The sequence below is a fragment of the Halyomorpha halys genome, unplaced genomic scaffold (genome assembly GCF_000696795.3).
Source record: "Halyomorpha halys isolate HHAL.00 unplaced genomic scaffold, Hhal_1.1 Scaffold374.1, whole genome shotgun sequence".
Taxonomy (NCBI): Eukaryota; Metazoa; Arthropoda; class Insecta; order Hemiptera; family Pentatomidae; genus Halyomorpha; species Halyomorpha halys.
The window spans coordinates 374789-397604 of record NW_027112597.1 but is presented as its reverse complement, the minus strand read 5'-3'; the positions used below and the strand labels follow the sequence as shown (position 1 = coordinate 397604).

Genomic DNA, 22816 nt, shown 5'->3' with positions numbered 1-22816 from the left:
TAAATAAAAAACATAAAAATCGAAGAGGAGTTATAATTTATAAAGAAGGCGATGTGCTTTTAAAAATTCAAATACTCGTGTAATTTTAGCTTCCTCATCTGCGAGATTTTTGGATAAATTTGGTGTCAGTCCTATCCTGTTTATTGTTGGCAAATAATAAACAGGATAATAAGTAAAAAAGTTTTTAAATTTGAGTTATAAAAAATTATGTAAGTAATCAATTTAAAAACAATTTTTGAAGCTGTTATGATGTTATTTTAATATTTAATTTATTTTAAAGATGAGATATGGGCAATTAGTCTGCAGATAAGATTTTAAAGAACAAGACATCAATATTTAAGGTATAGCCAAAGACATCAGTATATTTTTAAGGAAATAATGTAATTAATATAAAAATAACAATTTTTATAGGTTGTTGAGAGTTTTTGAAAATAAAAGTTGAGAGAAATTTGGATCAAAATTGTGTATGTTAATTAAGAAATAGTTTTATTTCCAACAAGGTTTTATTTTCCAACGTTTCGCACCACTTTGCTGGGCTTTATCAGGGCTAAAAAAGCTTCGAAACAACAAGCAAACAAAAATATGTTGACACTACGATAATAAGATGACAATAAAGTAAACTAAGGCGGGGTTAAAAATTGCGTAAAGATAAGAGAAAAATTATATAAAATTAACAAAAAGAAATAAAAAAGATGTACAGAACAACTTTTTTTTGTTAATTTTTAATTATTGTAGTTGTTAGGAAACTTTTTTCGTTTTTTACTGACTTCAAGCTTTTTTTCGAGATATCTATAGTATAAAGTGTTAATTTTTATTTTTTTTAAATGGTTCAACATTTTTTTTTTGGACCTCAGTACTTGAATCTTAATAAAAAATGATAAATATACAGAAAAAGTATAGAATAAAATAAATATACGTAAAAGAAAATAATAATTAGCAAGTGGTTTATTTGAACATGAAAAGAATATCATTAAATTCAATATTACAAATAATAAATGAATAAAACTCATTACTCACCGGAAACTTTGAAGAATGCGTGTGAAGGGAGGGAGCCCCCGGGAGATTGACTTCCCCGGTACCTAAAAAACAAAAATGAAAAAATAATTTTTTTTGTTCACTAGGGACTACAACATCATCAACATATCATTAACATGGTATTTAAAAAAAAAGAAGTAATTAGTATTTGCTAATTATAATTAATTAACATAAGCTCCTGTCACGCTGGATACGAAACAATACAGGTTAAAATGACACAGGGCGGATTGGACAATATGTAAAACGTTTCACAGTCGTTGTAAATTAAACGACTAATTACGTCACTCCCATATACGCTGAATAAGTTCTATTATTTCTTTTGAGCAAATTGTTTCCATTTTGGTTGGCTTAGCAAGTCGCTAAAGAACTGTTTAAAAATACATTCAGTTTTCTTGATACGGCTTCGTAACCTCGTGTTCTCCATAACCTAAAACTATTTCATAGGTTCTGGTAAATAGAACAAATTTCTAGCACTATTATTTGCGTAAATTTCTGAAACATATATTTCTATGTTAGCTTACAATAAATAAATAATTTGTATCTCATGTCTGAAATTAAATTTCATAGATCAATTAATTTTTTACTATTTATAACATTATAAAAAAAAAATCTTGATAGATCATACATTCCATACGAAGAAGACAAAATTTTTTTCGTTGATTTATTCGTACTTTTATCCTGAATTAAATTATCCCTTAATTGAAAAAAAAACGCAAACAATACAACACATTAATATTCTCGTTATTAAATCAGTTTCCATTTGTCTCAACTTCAACTATATTTTCAGTCAACTTTCAAATATCAATTTTTACTATTTAATTTTATCAAACATCAAATTTTACTATTCTAGTCACAGTCGTCTTGTTACTAGAATCCTTTTTCTGAATGAGAATTAAGAAATTAATAAAAAAATTATTTATACTTAAGTTATATATTTATGTATCGAAAATAAATGTTTTAAAAATGATCGAGACCCAAAATTTATGAGACATGCATAAAACTGTAGGTCACTAAGACTCACTTAAAAAACAAACAGGAAAAATATCGTCATCTTTATAGTCATCTACTATACTTCTTTATAGCAGACATCCACCTGGATAATATTTTAGTTCGTACGGTTAATAGGGTGTTAATATAAAAACACAAAAAACTCAATATAAAGGGATTACCAAAAAAATAAAAAATAAATTATTTATTATTTACAGATCGTCACTTAAGCTGTGATACCTTTCAAATCCAAAAAAACAATAATAGGATTAATATGATAAAGAAAAAAATCGAAGCATTATTTTATATATATAAATTGTTATATCAAATCAGGTTATAGTCCTTTGAGGATTCAAAAAGTGGTGTCATATCTCGACATTGTTGTACGCCACAATTGAGACTCCTAATCTCCAAAATATAATACATTGGTAACCTTGTTTGGATAAATGATGATTATTAATTTATATTACTGGTAGACATGAATAACTTCTGTTTAACGACCATTTTATTCTACAGTATTTTGTAAAATGTAAATTGGTTTGTTTTTTGCCCCCAATTTAGATGAGAGGGTGAGATAGAGGGGCGAGTTGTGGGCTCAAAGAGCTTGAGGTCGTAATGTACCGGCCGATGTTTCCCGTTAGCCGGGGAAGGAGATAAAATAGTCGCTGCCCGGGGCGGTTAATAAACCGTAAATTGCTAGGTCGGAAGTCTAGCGGCTGAATTACGTCACAATAAAATTCCTCATGTCGGTTGTGATCTGGTTGCTGCGAGATCCTGGGATACCTCCACTGTACATAGCCGCTACATTAAAGACCTTGGAAGTAAATTAGTTTACGGTCGACGACTTGACATTGGTAATCAATGCAATCTTTTCAGGTTTAGAATCCAACAAGAACATTCAGTATAACACAGTTGCTCGTAACATATTTTCGGTTCCTTCGCTCTTTATAATAGGATTCAGTTGGGTAATGTTATCGGTGGGGTAGAATGAGTAGAAGCAAAAAAGTTCCTGGTTGCTTGTTTCAGAACATGTTACAAATTAGCAACCTCGATCGATCATTATTTATGTTCCGATAGCTGTCGGGAATAATCCATTTTAAAGGGATTTCCACAGTGGCTATTAAAGAGAGTAACCTCTGGATAGTCATAAGATTTGGTACCTATTAAAAATCCATGATAAGACTACAGTGTTGGAAGCCTACCTTTATTTGAGTAAGTTATGACTCTTAAGCATTATGCCTGATGAAAAACATTTATAAACATACAGAAATATTTTTAAAAAACACAATCAATATTATTGAGAATAGTGATTTTAAAAAATATATATGGCATTTTAAAGTTCTTTATTAGGAACACGGTTTTGGCAGATTACCATGTTGCTCCGTTTAAATTTAGCTTAAAACAAGAAATGAATTTGATATCTCGTATTTTAAGTAATAAGCACAAGTTTCTTTACATTCGACTTTCAAAACTGCGAAATGGAAATACAGGAATATCCCTCCTCGAAAAGAATAAAATCATAAATTAAGCGGGTAAGAGAAAATGATCGATTTCATTTTCTTGAAAATGATCATCCACTGTTCGGCTTTATCAATTTGTTCAAACCCAATCAAAACCGATATTTTAATCCCTAGGCTATGATAAACGAATTTTGTAACAAGATGATTTCAGTATTCGGTTAAATAACGTGAATTAAAATTTGAAATTTGAGTTATATCAAGACATTAGACACTTGTCAAAATAACCAGTTTGAAACTGATGCACTTTCTGAAAAGGGTGTGTGGAAGGTTCAAGAAATTTAAAGCTAGCGACATTTAACATGATAATAAGTCTCGAGAGTGGAGAGGGTTCTGGACGAAAGTCATTAGCAAAGCTGAGCAGGATCTGCGATCTTCGAAAGATGTATCATATGACCAAGGATTAGTAAACAGAAGTCGGGTTTCGTTGTAACAAGATGACCATCTGGCCATACACTTCTCTTTACACAAAATAAAAAAAGGAATTAAGATGGCAGTTAAAAAGAATACATGGATAGTCACTATAATTTGAATATGAAAAAGATCAGTTAAAAAGCAATAATTCTCTAAACCTGAGTGTAAATTCTCTTAAGGTCTGCCTTTCCTTCTTGATGGCCGCCTCTGAGGTCAACCACGCCTTTCTTTGGGATTCGTTTTACGTACACTTTTTTTTTATCCCCAAGCTCACCTTTTAAAGCTCAAGTGTGCTTATCATACAGGTATCCAGTCTTTTCTAACCACAGTAGGAAGTGTCGAATTTTCATTCTACGCGGTCCCAGGAAATTAAATCCAGGCGGGTTCGAAACCGATGCGTGGGCGGTATTAAGCTGTCACATTAAGCATCATCGTCGATTTTTTTAATGCCGGTATTACTTAATTGAAACGGACCAGCAAAAGGAACAGTTTAAGATCAGTATTCTAGAACGGAGAAAATGGAGGATGAAGATTTTCTCTGGAGCATATATCCAGAACGCTTCATCTCTTTTAATGAGTTACGCTCTGTTAGTTGTACTTGGTCTGACGGACAAGACCTATGCAGTATTACAAACTTTCGATAATTTAGTTTCTACGATATACAAAATTATACACTAAAAATATGTACCATTTCAACCCATGAAGGGTCTTGGGTTCAGAACTTCATAAGGAAATTCTGTTTCTAGATCAAAGGGTTGTGCACGGAGGAGATATGGTCAAGATCAAGCGTAATTGCCAAGATTTTCTCCTAATTAAGGCTACTCATTTTATAGTGACTGGCTCTGGTCTAGGAATCCTACATCCCAATCCTCGGCTGATATAACAGAGTAAATAATTATCTATATCCCAAATCGGGACCTGAGAGATAGGAGCATAGTGCTAAAAATTACATAGAACCAAGGATGTAAATATTATATAGATTCCCTCTTCATTTTTTTTTTTTATATTTATTTATTGCTATTTACAACTGTATATATAATACATTTAGTAAATCTGATCTCGGTTAAATTGGAGTGTTACAGGCGTGTACAAAAAACTACCCATTGGAAGCACTCTAATGAAGTTTTACATTAGCAGGTCTCGTGGCCATCTTCTTTTCAGGCACCTCGGAGGATCGTCAGGAATGGAAGAGGATGCAAGGTTAGAAACTAGGGGGTTTGAGTGTTTAGGGAGTTTATAATGGAAGGAGTGATATCTACCTTCTTCATTTTACTGTTCAAGTAAGGTATTTATTTGAAAAAAATGCTTAACTCGTTTATGAGAGTTAGTTACTGAGGGAAATTAAATCTCTTAAATTTTTAATTAGAAAAGGAAATATAAAAAATAAATTAAACTACGACTTTTACGAAAACTCTTGACCAAAATACATGCTGATTGATGTAGAATACTTACAATAATCAGAGTTATCTAAAATGATTATGATTAGTTAAAATATTTAATGCACTACATTTAAAAATTAATATATTCATCCATTAAGACCATACTTTACTAAGTCAAGCTCAATTAATGTTTTTCAGATTAATGGAGCATAAGGTTAATAAAATAAAAAAATAATTTTAATTTAATTTTGAAATTAACATTACTAGATTATAGGAATTATAGACAATGGACTAAAATATGTTTAAAAGGCATTATGAAAACCTTTCAAAATTCCCGCATGTTATAGAAACTATTAAATATTAAAAAAGGTTGTTCTTGACGGATATAAGGATGTAAGTCGCCTGTAATTGTAAATCATGAGTGGGAGAAAATGCAAAACCATTGACATTGAAAAAATTAAGATATCCGGTAATAAGTCTAGTAAAAAAAGTGGAGACTGATTGCCGATCGAAAACAAAAAAATATTCCTACTCAGAAAACACTTGGAATATCATTGATTTTAATGACACATGGGGAATATTTCAGTGCTGACTAGTTGAAAAGATGAATGAATGTATTCAAAGTGACTTCACCAACCCACATGATGATTGTATTGCATCAATCTTTTCTGCCGACGTGTATTCCACATAAACACTTTTGTTGACTCTATATTGGATGGAAATTAAAGTCATCTTTAAAATATTTTGACCAAAAGCCTACTTAAAAAGAAACTTCCAATGGAAGATTCGATGGTAAACTGTACTTTTGCAAAGTCCATGAATCCTCAATGCTTACGCCTTGACATATTAAGCTGAAATATCTTTTTGAGAAGTGATGGAATCGAATCCAACTTTTCCTCAACAAGACTCCCCTCGGTGAACAGAAAATTAGAAGCTAATGTTGCAGCCTAAGACCGGTTGGCAAGTCCCTGTCATGCCACGTCCTTGGATCTATTTTCTCTTCGATTCCAAGAGCTGTTTTATGACGTGAAATCGTAGAGCTCCCGATCTCAGACCAGTCTTACAGTTGCGGGGAGATCGGTTCCAACCTCTACGGTTACCACAGTCGCTGTATCGGGTATTGGTAAATTGTATGACTATTGATTTTTATTGTATATCATTTTTAAATCCATAGCGTAACCAATATCATTACGTTTTAGACTCCAATACATTTGGAATCGTATCTGTCTGTAGAAAATTTTTTTGGGGCATAATCAATTAAACCGTAAATCCCGTTTTGATGGAATTTTGAGGGATTATGCGGGTTGGTTCCATTTTTTTTTCTATTCACTACTTTTGCTTATAGATGCATATGCGTAGTTTACTCAAAATAACTATAATTCGACTCGTTCGCTTGGCATTGTGTATCCACAAAAAAAAAGTTTAAACCAATAAGTCACCAATTCCCTTTTATCGTGTTACTATTCAAGTAAACCATCTATTCATTTGTTTAATATTATTGAGAGCGCATATAATCAAAAGATTCAAGTCAAAGCACTGACCTCAACACCGCCGTGATGACGGAACAAAAAAATCCTGATACCTGTTTATCTTAGAAGACATCTTGGGGTCGTGCTGTTACCTGCTAATTATTAGAAGATCATTTATATAGGAGAGTTCAGTATAAATTGTTCTTAGCATATCAAGGACACAAAATCTCAATGCAGATGCTATTCTGTATAATAAAACTGGGCAGCACGCCTCACTCACTGACTTATTGATCACTGTATTTTGAAAATGACACCGCCTATGGAGTTGAAATTATTAATTAATAAGAACCACTTTTATGTATACTGCTATTTTATGTGCAATAATATTAGGTTAAAAAAATATATCTAGAACGAAGAGGGAGAGAGTGATTAAAAATTGCCCTAAGAACGGGACTTCCCACAACTTCTTTACTAGTTAAAGGCTTTTGGAAAAATTGTAGGAAGATAGTCCAGGTGGCGGTCAATAAAATTACCAAAATAGTTACAGAAAATTATTTATTATTAACCAACTTTTCAGGCTGAATGAAAAACAAGATACAAACATTGTAAGAATAGTAGTAATTACTAGTAAATACAGCCAAGTGTGATCGAATTCAAAATACAGAAGTAGAGTAACAAAATACACAGAATATTCGTTATAACTAGTTATAAATATAGTAAAGAGTGTATATAGGTAGAGTGTAAACAGGGGGAGAAAAAAATATGGTGAAGGTGAGGTATAGCAGCAAGTAAAAGGAAACATTAAGAAAATTAATAAAAATAACATATAAACATGATGGGACTATCTGTCATATTGAAACAAAGATGACAACTGCCAAGTTCTATCAGATATAAAATTTCCCCACTTCTTCGCTAACCCCCAAAAAGGGCAAGATTTTGTATTTAGAATATACAGATAGGTAAATTAATGGCTTTTGGTTAAGAGAAACAATTTTCACTTATATTAAGTTGTTAGAAAGCTTCTAGATTTTCAGACATCCAATTAAAATAGAATATGTAGTGAATTAATAATTTTTTTTATTTAAAAATTAAAACCAATGTGATCTGAAAAGTAAATAGAAACTAATACCTATAAATTGAGAAACCATCGCCACAAATAATAATATTGTCTCATATTAATTTAAAACAAATGAATGACACAGATTATGTAACATGACGGTTTTATTCCAATGCCAAGAGACCAATCCTACTACTATTTACTTTAAAGTGACTGAACAAGTTTTATTTGTTTTCCAGCTCGAACATTATTTCTGTTAGCATCGGTGGCGATGATTTATTTATTTATTTAATGTGATTTACAACTGTACAAATAATAAATACAATAAGTAAATATGGAGAATGTTTCATTTACTGGGAAGGAACCACCCATTGGTGGTACTTCAAGAATTAATTTAAATTAGGTCCCGTGGCCATCTTCTTTTCAGACGCCTCGGAGGATTATCAGGGATTGTTAAGGATGAAAGATTAAGAATTAATGGGTTAGGATGGTTAAGGAGTTTGGAATAAAAAGACGCATATCTGGTTTGGGTCAAATCTGCAACGAAAGGGATTTTAAGGTCTTTATGAATGAGTTTATTTGTGACGTAATAAGGAGCATCAAGGATTTTACGTAAGATTTTGGATTGTAACGATTGGATGCGGGAAGAATTTGATGGTTTGGTGGAGCCCCAGAGCTCAATTCCATACGTCCAAATGGCGATGATTTTAAATACAAATACACGATGCTTTCATAGTTAAAACAAATAACAAACTTATTGTCACATTAATTTACACTTATTGAGTGTAACTTTAGTGTCTTGATGCGTTTTCATCATCAAGAAAAAGGGTACACTCAACTTGGAAATAATTGATCACCATTGATAATAGATGAATTGCAATAGTAGCAGTAAAATCCTCAAATGTGGAAGTGGAAAATCATAAACTCATAGTGTTAACCAACTTCCACCAAGCCGAAACCCGATATGGATGGCTAATGTCATTATTTCGAAGCCCTTACAATTCAATCTAAAAAGGAAAATAAAAAACCTTAAAAAAATTCAGTTTAAGCAGAGCAGAGGCAGGAAGAGGACAGTAAGTACCCTGAGGAACTCTCCCTCATCGAGCAGGTTACAGTGTGTGGCTACCCGCTCAACTGGCGTGGGAACTAAATTAATAAATAAACGCTATCAATCCACTGTAACCGAGCAGTTCCACTAAGATAGAACGATATTAACTCCATAACTGCGTCTGAATATAAAATAGAACAGTCATTTATTATTTCTCAATAAATGATTCATAATTCACATCTGGCAAAAGAAATAATTTATACTGAAATCGGTTACTGCAGAGGGATACTACAACCATAGATATTTTAAAAAATATCTGTTTATATTCAATAATATAATGGATATAAATATTATTATGTACATATTATACATATATTACACATAATATCATCATTTAAATTATATCTTCATGTATATTTACTTAAATAAAGGGTTTTTAAACAAATTTCTTATTTAAAAATAGTGGTCTTAGGTTGTAGTTCATGCCGATTTTTAATTTCAGGCGCTTTTTAAATATTGCTCGATTAAACTATCTTAAAGTCTCCTCTTCCCGCTTTAAGCTAATATTTCAAAAGTGATATAGGACCGTCGGTCCCCGGGGATCTTAGAGGGGTAGGTCCGCCGGGGAAGGATTGCCTTTTTTGTGTTATGATCTGCTCTTGTGAGATTGTGACATGTCATACATCGACCAACCTACTCGCTATAATTGTTTGTTTAAAAAGTCAGATAAGTAAGGCTACCACGGAGGGCGGGAATGGAGGGTTTCATGCCGTTTTTCAATTTCAGGCGCTTTTTGAATATTGCTCCATTAAACTATCTTAAAGTCTTCTCTTACCGTATCCTAGTAAGTAGCCTTCAATTACAAAAAAAATCATTACGATTAATTAGGCTTGTCATATGATGTAATATTTTCAAATAAAAGTTAACGACCTTGGACTAGAAAACATAAAGAAATTAACTATTATATTTTTCTACTTTTTAGGAAGATAGTCCGAGTGAGGGTCATTAAAGACATCAAAATAGTTGTAGAAAACTATTTATTGAACAATAATTTATTCATTATACAATAAATAGTTTTCTTCTACTATTTGAGTACCTTTAATGACAACCACCCGGACTATCCTACTATCTAATTAATACGGTCAGCTATCTTCTTCTAATAATTTTTTCTACGTTCAGCTGTCTTAATTTTTATAAAATTCATTAAATTTTGGTTTATAACAATCTTTATTTATAATAATAACTGGCTCGACAACTCATCAAAGAATCTAAGCAGCCTCTAAAAGCCTGATCCAGTTTGCCCGGTCAAAGTCCAGTTCCGTATTATTAAATCTCCCGACTCCACACGCACTCCGGCCAGCTATCTTGTTCTAGGTCTCACCACTCTTCTTATTCTTTGCAGCTCTTCTATCATGAGTTAGAAGTTGTTCTTCATCTGTCTTCGTGGTGGCCCCAACTTCTGAACCATACGTCAACACTGGGCGTATAAGCGTTTTGTAAAGACTAATTTTAGTTTTGATGCTGAGTGACTTTATTTGATTTTCTTTTTGTTGCTTCACGGAAGCAGGCCTTCTTCAGGCCGAAGAAGCATCGATTAGCATCTGTTATTGTACTTGGGATTTTGAGGCTGAGGTAGTTACAATCAACAAGTTTATTTAATAAAATTATTAAAAAATTATTGAAAAACAAATTAGAAAAAAAAATACATATATTTTATTTCTACCAATTATTCAGAAAACTGAACTTAGAAGACAATTTTATTACTACGACATGTTTCGAAATGTAACCTATACCTCCTCTATCAAGAAGTAGCTTCAAACATTTTCAAAACTAATAAATTCAAAAATGTTTACTAAATAGAAACATCAGTTCAGACTAATTTTATAAAAAACTTCTTCCAATATGATTTGATTTTGTAAATAATAAATGAGAATATAGTTTTTATAAACCAGAAAAAAAAAATTGTTATCAGTTTTTAGATAACTGTTACTATAATATAGAATGTCTTGGAATTTTATAATAATAAACTCTTGGAATAAACCAAAGATAAGTCCATTTCTAAATATTTAAATATCAATTACACAAAGTTCTTAAATAAAGTAAAAAAAAAAATGAAAGTTTCAGTTTAATGTTTTTATGAATGTTCTTTATTTATTGATCCATGTTGAAAGTCTTTAATAGACCTATCACAGGCATAGAAAATTGTGTTTATAATTCGTAATAAAGGAATTTTATATCTTTACGTTCACCAGCTTTAATTGAACAATAATAATAAAATATACATACAGCATATAGCATGCATTAAATAATAGAAAAAAACTGAGATAAAAAATCAAAATTCAAACTGCATACTTCGGATCCTTCGTACAAGGAATAGTATAATAAATATTTCAATAGTTCGGTACTCTAGATAATGACCGATGACGACTCGGGGACATCATACCATCCAGAATATTTTGAATCATTGCTTCATGTAAAGAGACATCTCTCCACACCTAGAAGACATCAAGATTGAACCTGATGTAGAGCCGCAGCGCATAAAGACAGTTATTGGACTGGTAAGGTCACCCATACAGTCATAAATTACAATCAGCAATGTTCTGAACCACCAGATCTAATTGCTACCAGCTGATTTATGTCTTGTGTTTATTGCTTGCGGTCTTTAGTATATGAGGATACGTAGTGTTGTGGCCTAGGAGGGTAATAACTCCTTTATTGAAGTCCTTCTAGTAATAACCATTGTTATAATGAACGAGAGTATAACTTTAACCTCTTGTCTCAGTCTGGTCCAATATTTTACGAGTAATTTGAGTGGCCCATCATTGGTAATGATTGTCAAATCTCGACATTGAAAGCAAATATTAATCAATAAATATTGGGCCAGGCTTGACACAGGTTGGCTATAACTTATAGTAAGCACGCTCATTTCTTAATAGGCAAATTTTCAATAAGACTAGTTTTTTTTTTTTCGAGTGACATACATTGATACAACTATGAAAAGTTGTAAAGTTGAAAGGACATGATAAAAAAATTATACAGTCCGAGGAGGGAAGGAGTAATATAGTCAATTATCTGAGACGCATACGTAAACAAACTGACAATCTTTCGAATAGAAAAAAAAAACAACAAAAAAAAATACATTCTATATTAAATAAAATTAAATCATATCATTATTATTGATTTAACTAAAAGTCTTTGTTATATTTACAATTTCATATTTATTACTTTTTTAATATATAATTTTTCTATTAGTTTTTTTTTTTTATATTGATTGTCGCTTAGTTTTAAATGTTTATAATTATCCCGTATATATTTATTACTTTTATCTAAAAGTATTTAATTCTTTTTTTATGGATGTATATCGAGTATTGTTTTTAGATTTCGATTAAATAGAATTATGGATGACCATATAGGATTTTTATATATGTAAAGGGGTTTTTTTTTAAGCCCGATAGAACTTGAAATTGTAAAAAATAACACAAAAAATTAAATTGTAATCAAATTTTTTTTTTTATTCGAAAGATCAATACGTGACATTAACATTTGCAAATGATTTCGGGCATATGGGCACCGCGGCTGTTCTTGACGAAGCGCATTCTGTAAAATTGTGTTCAGCGATGAGGCGCATTTTTGGCTTAACGGGTTTGTTAATAAGCAAAATTGCCGCATATGGTCGTGCGATTTGACACCTCTCGATTATTTCCTGTGGGGCTACGTGAAGTCACTGGTTTATGCTGATAAACCAGCAACAATTGACGCCTTGGAGGCCAGCATTGTTCGTGTTATTCGTGACATACGGCCAGCAGTGCTCGAAAAAGTGGCCCAAAATTGGACGTCCAGAATGCGCTTCGTCAAGAACAGCCGCGGTGCCCATATGCCCGAAATCATTTTCAAATGTTAATGTCACGTATTGATCTTTCGAATAAAAAAAAAATTTTGATTACAATTTAATTTTTTGTGTTATTTTTTACAATTTCAAGTTCTATCGGGCTTAAAAAAACACCCTATATATATTTAGAATTTTTATTATTTATTATACTGAGGAAGAATTTGATTTAGATATTTGGGTTAGTAATAGAGGATAAAAGGTGGTTAATTTTATAGAAAATAGAAAAAAAAAACGACAAAAATGAAAATCTAAATAAAGAAAAATATTAAATAACTAAAACAATAAAAAAAAAACATGTAATACTATTATTGGAGAAGTTTGTCGGGGGGTGCGGTTAGCAAAGAACAACATAAATAAACAAAACCATATTCATTTATTTTATGCCGACGTTTCGACCTGAGTTTCAGGTCTTCATCAGGGGTTATGGCGTAGAAGGTAGGCTTGTACTGATTGGTACAGTACAAGCCTACCTTCTACGCCACAACCCCCGATGAAGACCTGAAACTCAGGTCGAAACTTCGGCATAAAATAAATAAATATGGTTTTGTTTATTTATGTTGTTCTTTGCTGACCGCACCCCCCGACAAACTTCCCCAATCATTAATCTACGGTGAACTATCTACACCTCGTAATACTATTATGTATTTTAATATTTAATCTCTATACCTATGGAATATAAGAATAATAATAAGTAATTGTTTAACTGGATTTAGTGTACTGTGTGTATAGTAACCCATGCAGTTGGGTTTCTCTCTCTTTAAATATTAAGGTGATTATTCTTTCTAATAAACTTGTTAATAAAAACACATTTATTGTTTTTAAGATCGTTTCGGAACATTTACTCTCACCATCAGGCCAACCCTGTATTTTATTAAAACCCTCTATTAATCTATCTATGGTTCTAACCTATTTTCAATTAAACTTCGTCAAATATTTTAATAAGAATCACATTTTTTTTTCTTTATTACAAGCGTATTACTTAATGTAATGTTCTCGTTCAGAACATTACATTAAGGAGTGTACTTGTAATATATTAAAATAATATATTATTACGATATTTCACGAAATTCAATTTTGAAATGTATTATATTATTAATAAGGGATTGTAAGCTCTAATTAAAAGGATAAAGACCCAGAAACGTAGTTAAGAGTAATAAATATATTTTAGTAACAAGTTAATTAGAAAGAATAATCTACAAAATTAAAATTTTTAATAGAATATGTGTGAACATTTAACTCACTGTATTATCATTAGCTCTTATTGACTGGATATGTTGAAGTTGTATTGTATTATTCTTATTCTATGATTACAAATTAAGTTAATTTATAGTAATAGGATATCGTACCTTGTCAACAGGGTTGAGGGGTTGGTGGGAGTAATAAATACTAAATTGAATGCTAGAAAGACGTTTCGTGGAGTAAAACTATATTAAATTTATGAGTATACTTTATACCGCTATCCAAGGATTCCTCGATAATATGTCGAATCAAGTAATTGTTGCAAATTTATTGATTTATGTTACCTGTATGTCTTATCGCACATTGTTTTGAAGATAATTTTATTCTGGACCTACTATAAATATTTCAGGATTAACTGTGTAGAAAACATAACAGTGTTAACAGTAGTGCCCCCTGTAGGTGAGCAAGACAGGGAAGCTTTTATAAATAAATTATTAAAACTTCAATTTCTAAGTAAGTTTAATAAAAGTAAATGAATAAGTTTATAATTCAATGGCTTCAATAGATTTAATTTTTTTTTTTTAAAGGTGTTGAATCTCATTATACCTATTTAAAATTATTCCCGTATTGTACATCATCATTATTTTTTGAATAAAATGAATCCTTAACACATTTTTTAGTTTTCATTCACTAATTTGAACTAAAAATGATGTAGTAAGTTTTCAATAGATTTAGGTTGATGTTTTGTTTCTTTGGGAGCAGGTAGAATACACACATTAACCCTTGACTCAGCAACCGAAGTAAAATTATACAGGATAATACGAACATATATAATAATAGCTACGACGCCATCCAAGCTCGAGATAGATACATATCCTTCTTTGATAAACTCGAAGAACGGAAACCAGCTAGGTGGTAATTTAGACTCCTTATCCAATCCCGATGATCTCCCTTAGCACCTAAGGGAAAACTGATCTTAAGAATGACGTTCAATTAAATGCAGACCAACCAAATATTGAATCGCTATCAATACCATAACAAAGAGCTACTATTCATTTTCAAATTATTCATTTAATATAAGAGAATTCATTTGTATTTTATATGATACTACTTAATCGTATGTATACACAATTCTTAGAGCAGTGGTAACAATTTTTGTTTTAAGAACCCTTTCATCAAACCGTTATAATGACCAGGATTCCCAAAATCATAAATTTATTTCCTCACAGTATAATATGCTACTGAAACTTGGATGAAGAGGAATATGTATATACAGATTGGCTCTGAGCTTTCTGAAACTATTTAGAAAAATTATTTATTCCTCAGATCAAAACAAAAATTGTTCATTATAAATAAACATGGATCTTACTTGTTTACTAAAAATATTATAAATTAGAAACTAAAAAAGTAAGAAGCTTCGAATTAGGTTGGATTTTGCGGACACCTCAGTCATCGGCCAAGGATTCTTCGGGAACATCTGTTGGGTGATGTACAAGCGCCTTTATTATCTTCTCTAGTGACTTGAGCATTGCAATTAATACAAGCTATTTGAAATTGAATTAAGCTGAAAATAATAAGGATATTTTATAGAATGCTTTATGTAACCAAAACTATTTAAAAAATATTATATTATACCAAAAATATCTTTGCTTAAGATTCAAGTAAGCGGTACATTAAATACTTCGTTTAGAACGCATGCTACGATCACTCAAGAAAAGAAAAAACCCAGATAACATCGCGAACTAAGTAATATTACTAATTAGAAAGCAATTAACTTGATCCTAGTAGTTGCTATTTGTTGGACTTGAGGGCGTAAAAGTCCAACAGTCATAATTTTATTTTTATAGATATTTGGATTTATCCCTTTGACATTTCATAGTCTTTATTATTATTTTTCTTTCTTTCATTTATCTTTTTATATATATATTTTTAAAAATCTTGTTTAACTGGTTATTCCATCTTAAAAAAATATATATATAAATTTTATGTTTTTCTTTTTCTTCATCATTTATAGCCACTGATCCTCCTAACCTACTTAAACCCGAAGACCTCGATTTCTAGTTTTAACGACTAATAATGTTTTCAAGGAAAGCATTAGCAACAGCATTCAAGAGCTGTTGATATGGAATATTGGGGGCAGGACGGGATGTAAGATTAGTTCCAAATAATTTTGGGTGTTAAGGTCTATTTTTGTTTATTCCCTACAGTCCCCTTCCCGGAGGGCGGGAGTGACAAGTCCATGCCGATTCTTAGTTTTGACAATTGACAATAAAATAACACGTATATTTATACACAAACAAAGATGTAGATTGATAGTTAACACAATATTTTTAGAATATTGATCTAGAATATTATTTATAAATGCCAAAACAAGGCGTCAAGTTTTTTAAATAGCAGTAAATAACCCGTGAATGCAAGCTTCGTCAGGACAAACGAAGATGAGATCAGATAATTACATAACGGTGATAGCACATTTCACATTAGTTGTCCTATTTATGAGGATGCCATGACGTCAACATAATAATACCACAAAACAGTTTCACTATTAAGTGTAGGCCATTATTAACGAAGCCGAAAATAAAAGAATAAATTTCTTCAGATTGTGTAATAAAAATATAAATATTAATTTGACCATACAGAATGAAGGATTAAAAGTCAATCGAAAACATAGATTGGCCTACTATAATTTAAAAAATGATATTCGAAGTTGAGGGAAACCAAGAATGGAAAGTGACCAAGCCTATTAAGGTGAGGGCAGAGCAGGTCCCGCTGCATCTCGACCGGTCCATCTCTTCACTTCATTTATTCATTCAGGTATCTAATGGTCTCCTACTTGTCTCTAACCTACCGGCAGCCCTCCCATAACGGGACCGTATCTAGGCTTCCATCTAACCAACTTATTTCATAGGTAAAGAAGAGGAATTAGTATCTCCTTTCGATACTTTATCTTGCTATTATACTTTTATTGAAACCTATTGATTAGATTAGAGTAGATTAAAGATCGTTCCTTAAAATATCTCAGGTACAACTCAAGACATTAATAAGTGTCACGTACCTTCCTCAACACTGGCACTTCTTACTATATCAAAATTATTTTAATTTTAAATATAAGGAGATGGTCAGGGTTGCGTCCAAAAAAGAACAAATAGTTTATATAATATAATATTATATAATATAATATTTTACCGCAACTCTGACCATCTTCTTATATTTAAGTTTTAAGGTCAACTGTATTTACATATATTCTAATTTTATCTGTGTTATGTAGAAAGTGTTTTGTGAACTAGTAGGGCGTTCAATCCTACGTCACACCTTCCAGCAAGACTGGGGGAGGCGCTCTCATTGTTGGTCAGCGAGTCCTTTGGACTAAGCCGAGAGGGACTTCCGAGGAATTTCCACCGACCATCCCCATATCCGCCACTCGTGGGACGCTCCCCTACGCGGTAATGGTAACAAAACCATCATCCTTCCCACTGTTCTTTATGGATGTGAGACGTGGCCTCTTACATTTAAGGATGAACTGCGCCTTAAGGTTTTCGAAAATAAAGTATTACGCAAAATATTCGGACCGAAAAAGGATGAATTAACGGGAGAATTTAGAAGACTACACAACGCTGAATTAAGATACCTACACCAGGTAAATATAATACAAACTATAACATTGCGGCGTGTAAGATGGACATGTAAGGTTGTAGGGCTTAGTAACGAGCGGATCCCTAAAATTTTAATAAACATTGAACCAACGGGTAAATGTCCGATGGCTAGACCGAAACGTAGATGGGAGGATTACGTTAAAAATGATTTAGTGGAATTGGGTTTGTAGGGGCATCACTGGAAGGATGTATGCAGAGAGCGTTTGGTGGTATCGGCATCGAACCTTCGGGTTCGTTAAGCCTTTATTATTATTATCTAGAAAGTACTGTAAGGTTCACACCATCTAAATGTTAGATAGAATTAACTTTAAAAAATGTAATAAAAAAGAATAGAAAAAAATCACAGAATTCAGTCAAAATAATTATTAAAAAAAATATAAGATGATTTTATACAAAAAAAACCTTTAGGATTATTAGAAAACTCTAATTAAAGAAAAAACTACGATAGATATATAATGAGATTACCATATCGATTAAAATGTTGTACCCCATATAAGTGAGTTGAAGAATTGTCCATATATAAGTATAAACAATGCAACTGTACTGGTAAGATCAATGATACGGTCATAAATTAAAATCGACAAAATGAGGAAATAGTCAAGGTGCGGTCAGTAAAGATATACAAATAAACAAAACTTATTTATTTGTTCCGATGCTTTGGCCTGAATTCCAGGTCCTCATCATGGCTGAAAAAACAAAACGAGATAACCTTAATTCAGAGAAATTTAAAAATAAAAGGAAAATAATTACAAACAATCTAGGAAATATGCATCACAATAAATTAAGTAGATAGTGGTTGATATAAATATAAAATAAAATATATTGTTGTAAGAGTATGTGTTATATAAATTAAATTATAAAAAAATATCTTTAAAACCAGAGTGTTAAAATAAAGAAATAAACATGATACATGATAAAATGATAGGTGCGAAATAAAATGTAAATTAACGTAATAAAATATGCAAGTAATGTTTAAAAATAATGGAAACAATTTACATTAACATAATGAAGTGTGTGAAAGAAAACGATAAATATAATACAATAGGCAAGAAACAAAACGTATAAAAGATAAAAGTAATAAAGATGAGTATAAATATTGTTATTATACTACTGCATGTCTTCTATCCGTTTTCTTCCTCTTAACTGTTCATTAGTTAATTAGTTAATAAATCATTATATTATGGAAACCAATTTAAGGCCCGGAAGCCAAAGTGACCAATTTATTGAAATGGACAAGTTTATAACAAGGGTTTATTAAAAAGTAGATTGTAGTAGAAAGTAGAAATCAGAAAAATATTTCTTTAAATACTAAACATTTACAAAAATCTAAAGTAACCAAAACATTTTATCGATTTATATCATTCTATAACATCTTACTGATATCAAATGACTTCCAAAGAACCGCCAATATGAATAGAAAATGTTTGTAGCAAAGGGTTATTTCTAGACTGAATTAAATGCAATAAGAAAGGAAATCCGGAATCCATCAAACTTTAAGTAAACGGTTACATTTTTTTTTTTAGTTTTTATTATATTCACAAGTGAAGCCTTGATTGCAAAATTGAGATATTCAAAACTTAATGAAAATTTCTATTATCCTTCTAGTGAAAATGGTAGCTTTATCTATTAAAACTACTCAGTCAGAAAGAAACATATCCAACTATTTGAAAACATGAAGTTAATGCACTCAGTAATTAATTAAATATTTATTTTTTAGTGTGAATTAATTTTGATTAGAACAGAATGACCTAAGCCACTTTTGCTTTCAACGGCTAAATTTTTTTTTAGTCCAAGAATGGTCTAAATTTTTCTTAGCCAAAAAATTTAGAAACCGCTACCCTATACTATCAGTCGGACAGACGCTATGGTTTTTGATATTATTTTCTGGAGTATCTTTAGTTTCGATCAGCTCTGGAAGGCAGTACTATATCAAATTGCATTATTTATAGACAACTTCAGTATCGACTTAATAATATGTTTAAAGAGATATGCAATAGCAACCCGTATCTTAAAACGAATAGGTGTGTAAGTCGATTCTCACGACGGGCAGCCTCGCCATTTACAGAAGTTATGAAATATAATAAAATAATTGTTCAGTATTAGGGTTCAAGTTACTTCAAAATATTCAACATCATCATCATATGCAATCCTCTAAGAACAACTTAAGAAGAGTGAGGAGTAAGTCTATAGAGCCCTCTCTCTCCATCTCTGTCGGTCTTCCACAAGTCACCTTCTATCATTGCATTGGAGGCCTCTACTTTGGAAGTCCCAATTAACTTCATATTTCAATTTTGTTCTCAGTCGCCTAACTATCAACCCTAACTAACCCTTTTCCTTCAAAACACACATGGGATATAACTAAGTAATATGAGGTATCGAATATAAAAATAGGTTTTGTAGTTCGCATCTAAAATTTCAATTTTTTCATTTATTTTTTTTCGTACAACCCTGACGAAATAAGTAATTGAATACATACATATAGGTAGGTATATGTATACCTGGTAGTTTGTAAACTAAAATTTCTATCAACATTTTATTTTGTAAATGTGTTGTGTTGATTATACATTCAACGTAATGAATAGCATTGTATAAATATATGTGATTCACAATTAATTACAAGGAAACTGTTTTAGTGGGTCGTGTAAATATGTTTAAAGATACAGGGTCGTGTAAATAAATACATTTAAAGATACAGATCATCAAACAAATACATACCCTACGTGTCCGAGTTCATTGTCACAAGCGGATGACTTCATCGGAGTGAATAGATTCATGAGAATTCTTCCCCTCTTTTATAATGCGTTAGGTTCATAAATTTCCTATAATGGTTACTCTTCATTTCAGAACATGCGAAGTGCATAGCAGTTCTGACAAATTGCTGTTGGTGATCGAACGAGAACGAACATTCAAAACTATCAGCATTGCAAAACACTGATTGTCATTTCCATCTTAATGCACTCACTTATCTCTCTTGATGACCACCTTATATTCATTTTCATACTAATGGCCAATAATTTTAAGCAATAAGAAATATATCAATATCTCATTACTATATTCAAGAAGAGGCTCCATCCTCACCTTATACACTCACCTTCAATATATTTTATGACTGTTTAAATACTTTTAAATAAAGATATCAATGCAGTGAAATATTTAGAATAATCGGAGAAAAATGTATATGGGATTAACTTATGTTTTAATGACTTTGAAGAATAAAAAAATGGCATTCTTGTAACTGGCCGACAAAAGTGAGACTTTTAAACAAACAATAATTTAATTATAATTTTTAAATGATATTTAACTATACTATTTAATCTTGAAATTATAGTTTATATCATTATCCGCATTATTGGTAAATGCTAATATGCTGGCATAGTTAAAAAAAAAAAGAGATGTAAACATTTGATTGAATATTTCCAATATGTATTGCAGATACTGCGTCAATTGTTGTAGTATGTTCATGAGTTTATCATAGAAGCAATTTATCTTGTAAAAAAATTATTAATTGCTTAGATTATGTTTACCATAAAAATTAATTTTTTTTTTTATTTCATACTCTTTATTAAAATAAATTAGTACATCATTCATATAATATTCTTTTACTGCGTCTTCTCCCTTTGATTGCCTTGTGACATTATAAGGTGTTGAAATCAGTCCAGCTAAGGTGGTATAGTCTAGCTACAGCCTAAGGCTACGCCATGGAATTAATGGAACACGAAGGGACCGTCCCACTGGTTAAAAAAAAAATAATAATAATAATAAATTATCTTATATGAATATGGTGAAAGTGTTTAGGACGGGAGTATGACCAGACAAAGAAAAATAGCTACCTATTTTTATGGTATTTACTCTAACAAAAAAAGTTCAAACGAGTTACTATAATTATTTACTTTAACAATGTGGTTTTCGGCCGTATCTTTTTCCACTTTTCGCCTCTATGGCTCTTAGGGTGTAACATTAGGATACACAACTTTGAATTATAGCTTATTACAAAGAGAATGAAATACTTATAGGTATGTAACTCAAAGTTTTGGTTTTCAAGTTATTTTAATTAAAAAAAAATCGTTACCATTCTATTTTTGGATATATCTTTTCCACTTTTAAGCACTAAGATACAATTTTGAAGAGATTAATTAGTTCCATAATAATAAATATAATTAGAACAGCCATGTCAATTCTAGCAGAAAGATTTTTGTATTGCATTAGGATAGTAGGGGCTTTAAGGAGCTCACTTAATTGAACCGACACTGTCAGCATTGTTGAGCTACTGTAATCTCTTACTCTCCTTTTACAATATAAAAATTTTCATATAAGAATTTACCAGCGTTTAAAAAACCGTTTTATGATAGATACTCATAGGTTGTCATTGAAGCGAGTCAAATGCTTTGGATCTTACAAGTCTATAATAGTACACTTTTCTAGAACCAACTAATGAGCAATACAGATTAAATCGCTAACACTAAACGCCTTCCCGCCGAAAATCTACTGTTTTGTTGGGGGGAAAAACGAACATACTGAAACATTTAAACTCTAAAAACTTAATTATTTACTTTTAATATACCTCATCAACTTCTGCGGAGTCTCTACGGCCCGTTCTACTTAATAAAAACATTCTTGCGATGAAAAATAATTAAAAGCATCTTAAATAAAGGCGAATACATAATTGATTAATGACAACAAAACTAACGGTGTATTAAAGTCACCGCGTCAACAAACTATAGAACGGGCCTTAACGGAAATGTTCAGTAATCCAGAGACTGAGTTTAATTGGGAAGGCAGCGGTCTGGAAACTAACCCCCCGTTATACAATATGGAGACTGTTAGTTAGCCCGTGAGGAGCAATCGTGTGGTTTGTCTCTTGGTATTCCATACCATAAACTATTTTGAATTAGAAACATCTGAGATGAACACGCCAGCCGCGTTATTAGGTAACTGCTGATTTGAGGCAATGGCTAGTGAAAGTTTATTAAAACTTTCTGTTATTAGCATTCTTTAGTGATTATTGTAAAAACGATACAGTCCATTTTACTTGTACTCTCTTGGGTCAGGGACTACATAATTACAATTACATAAATAAGAAATGTGAACCATAGGCGATGGTACGATGGGAAGAACGCAGTTTCTGGTATTATATGAAATATAATAGGGGTATTCATGATCTATGTTAAAGCGTGTTAAATGGAAAAACT

At 31.3% G+C, this 22816-nt stretch overlaps 1 protein-coding gene and 1 long non-coding RNA gene across 5 annotated transcripts in view; one reads left to right on the top strand and one right to left on the bottom strand.

Annotated features, from left to right (window-relative positions):
• Window positions 1-22816, bottom strand: part of LOC106681918 (mediator of RNA polymerase II transcription subunit 15) — a 220052-nt gene that overhangs the window by 36297 nt on the left and 160939 nt on the right. For all 4 annotated transcript variants that reach the window (XM_014422499.2, XM_067050385.1, XM_067050386.1 and 1 more), the window contains one exon: window positions 1018-1079. In XM_014422499.2, the coding sequence (XP_014277985.1) occupies window positions 1018-1079 (62 nt within the window). The remainder of the gene's footprint in view (window positions 1-1017; window positions 1080-22816) is intronic.
• The window catches only part of LOC136796512 (uncharacterized), a 61464-nt gene that overhangs the window by 22047 nt on the left and 16601 nt on the right, over window positions 1-22816 (top strand). The gene's annotated exons all lie outside the window — the stretch shown is intronic.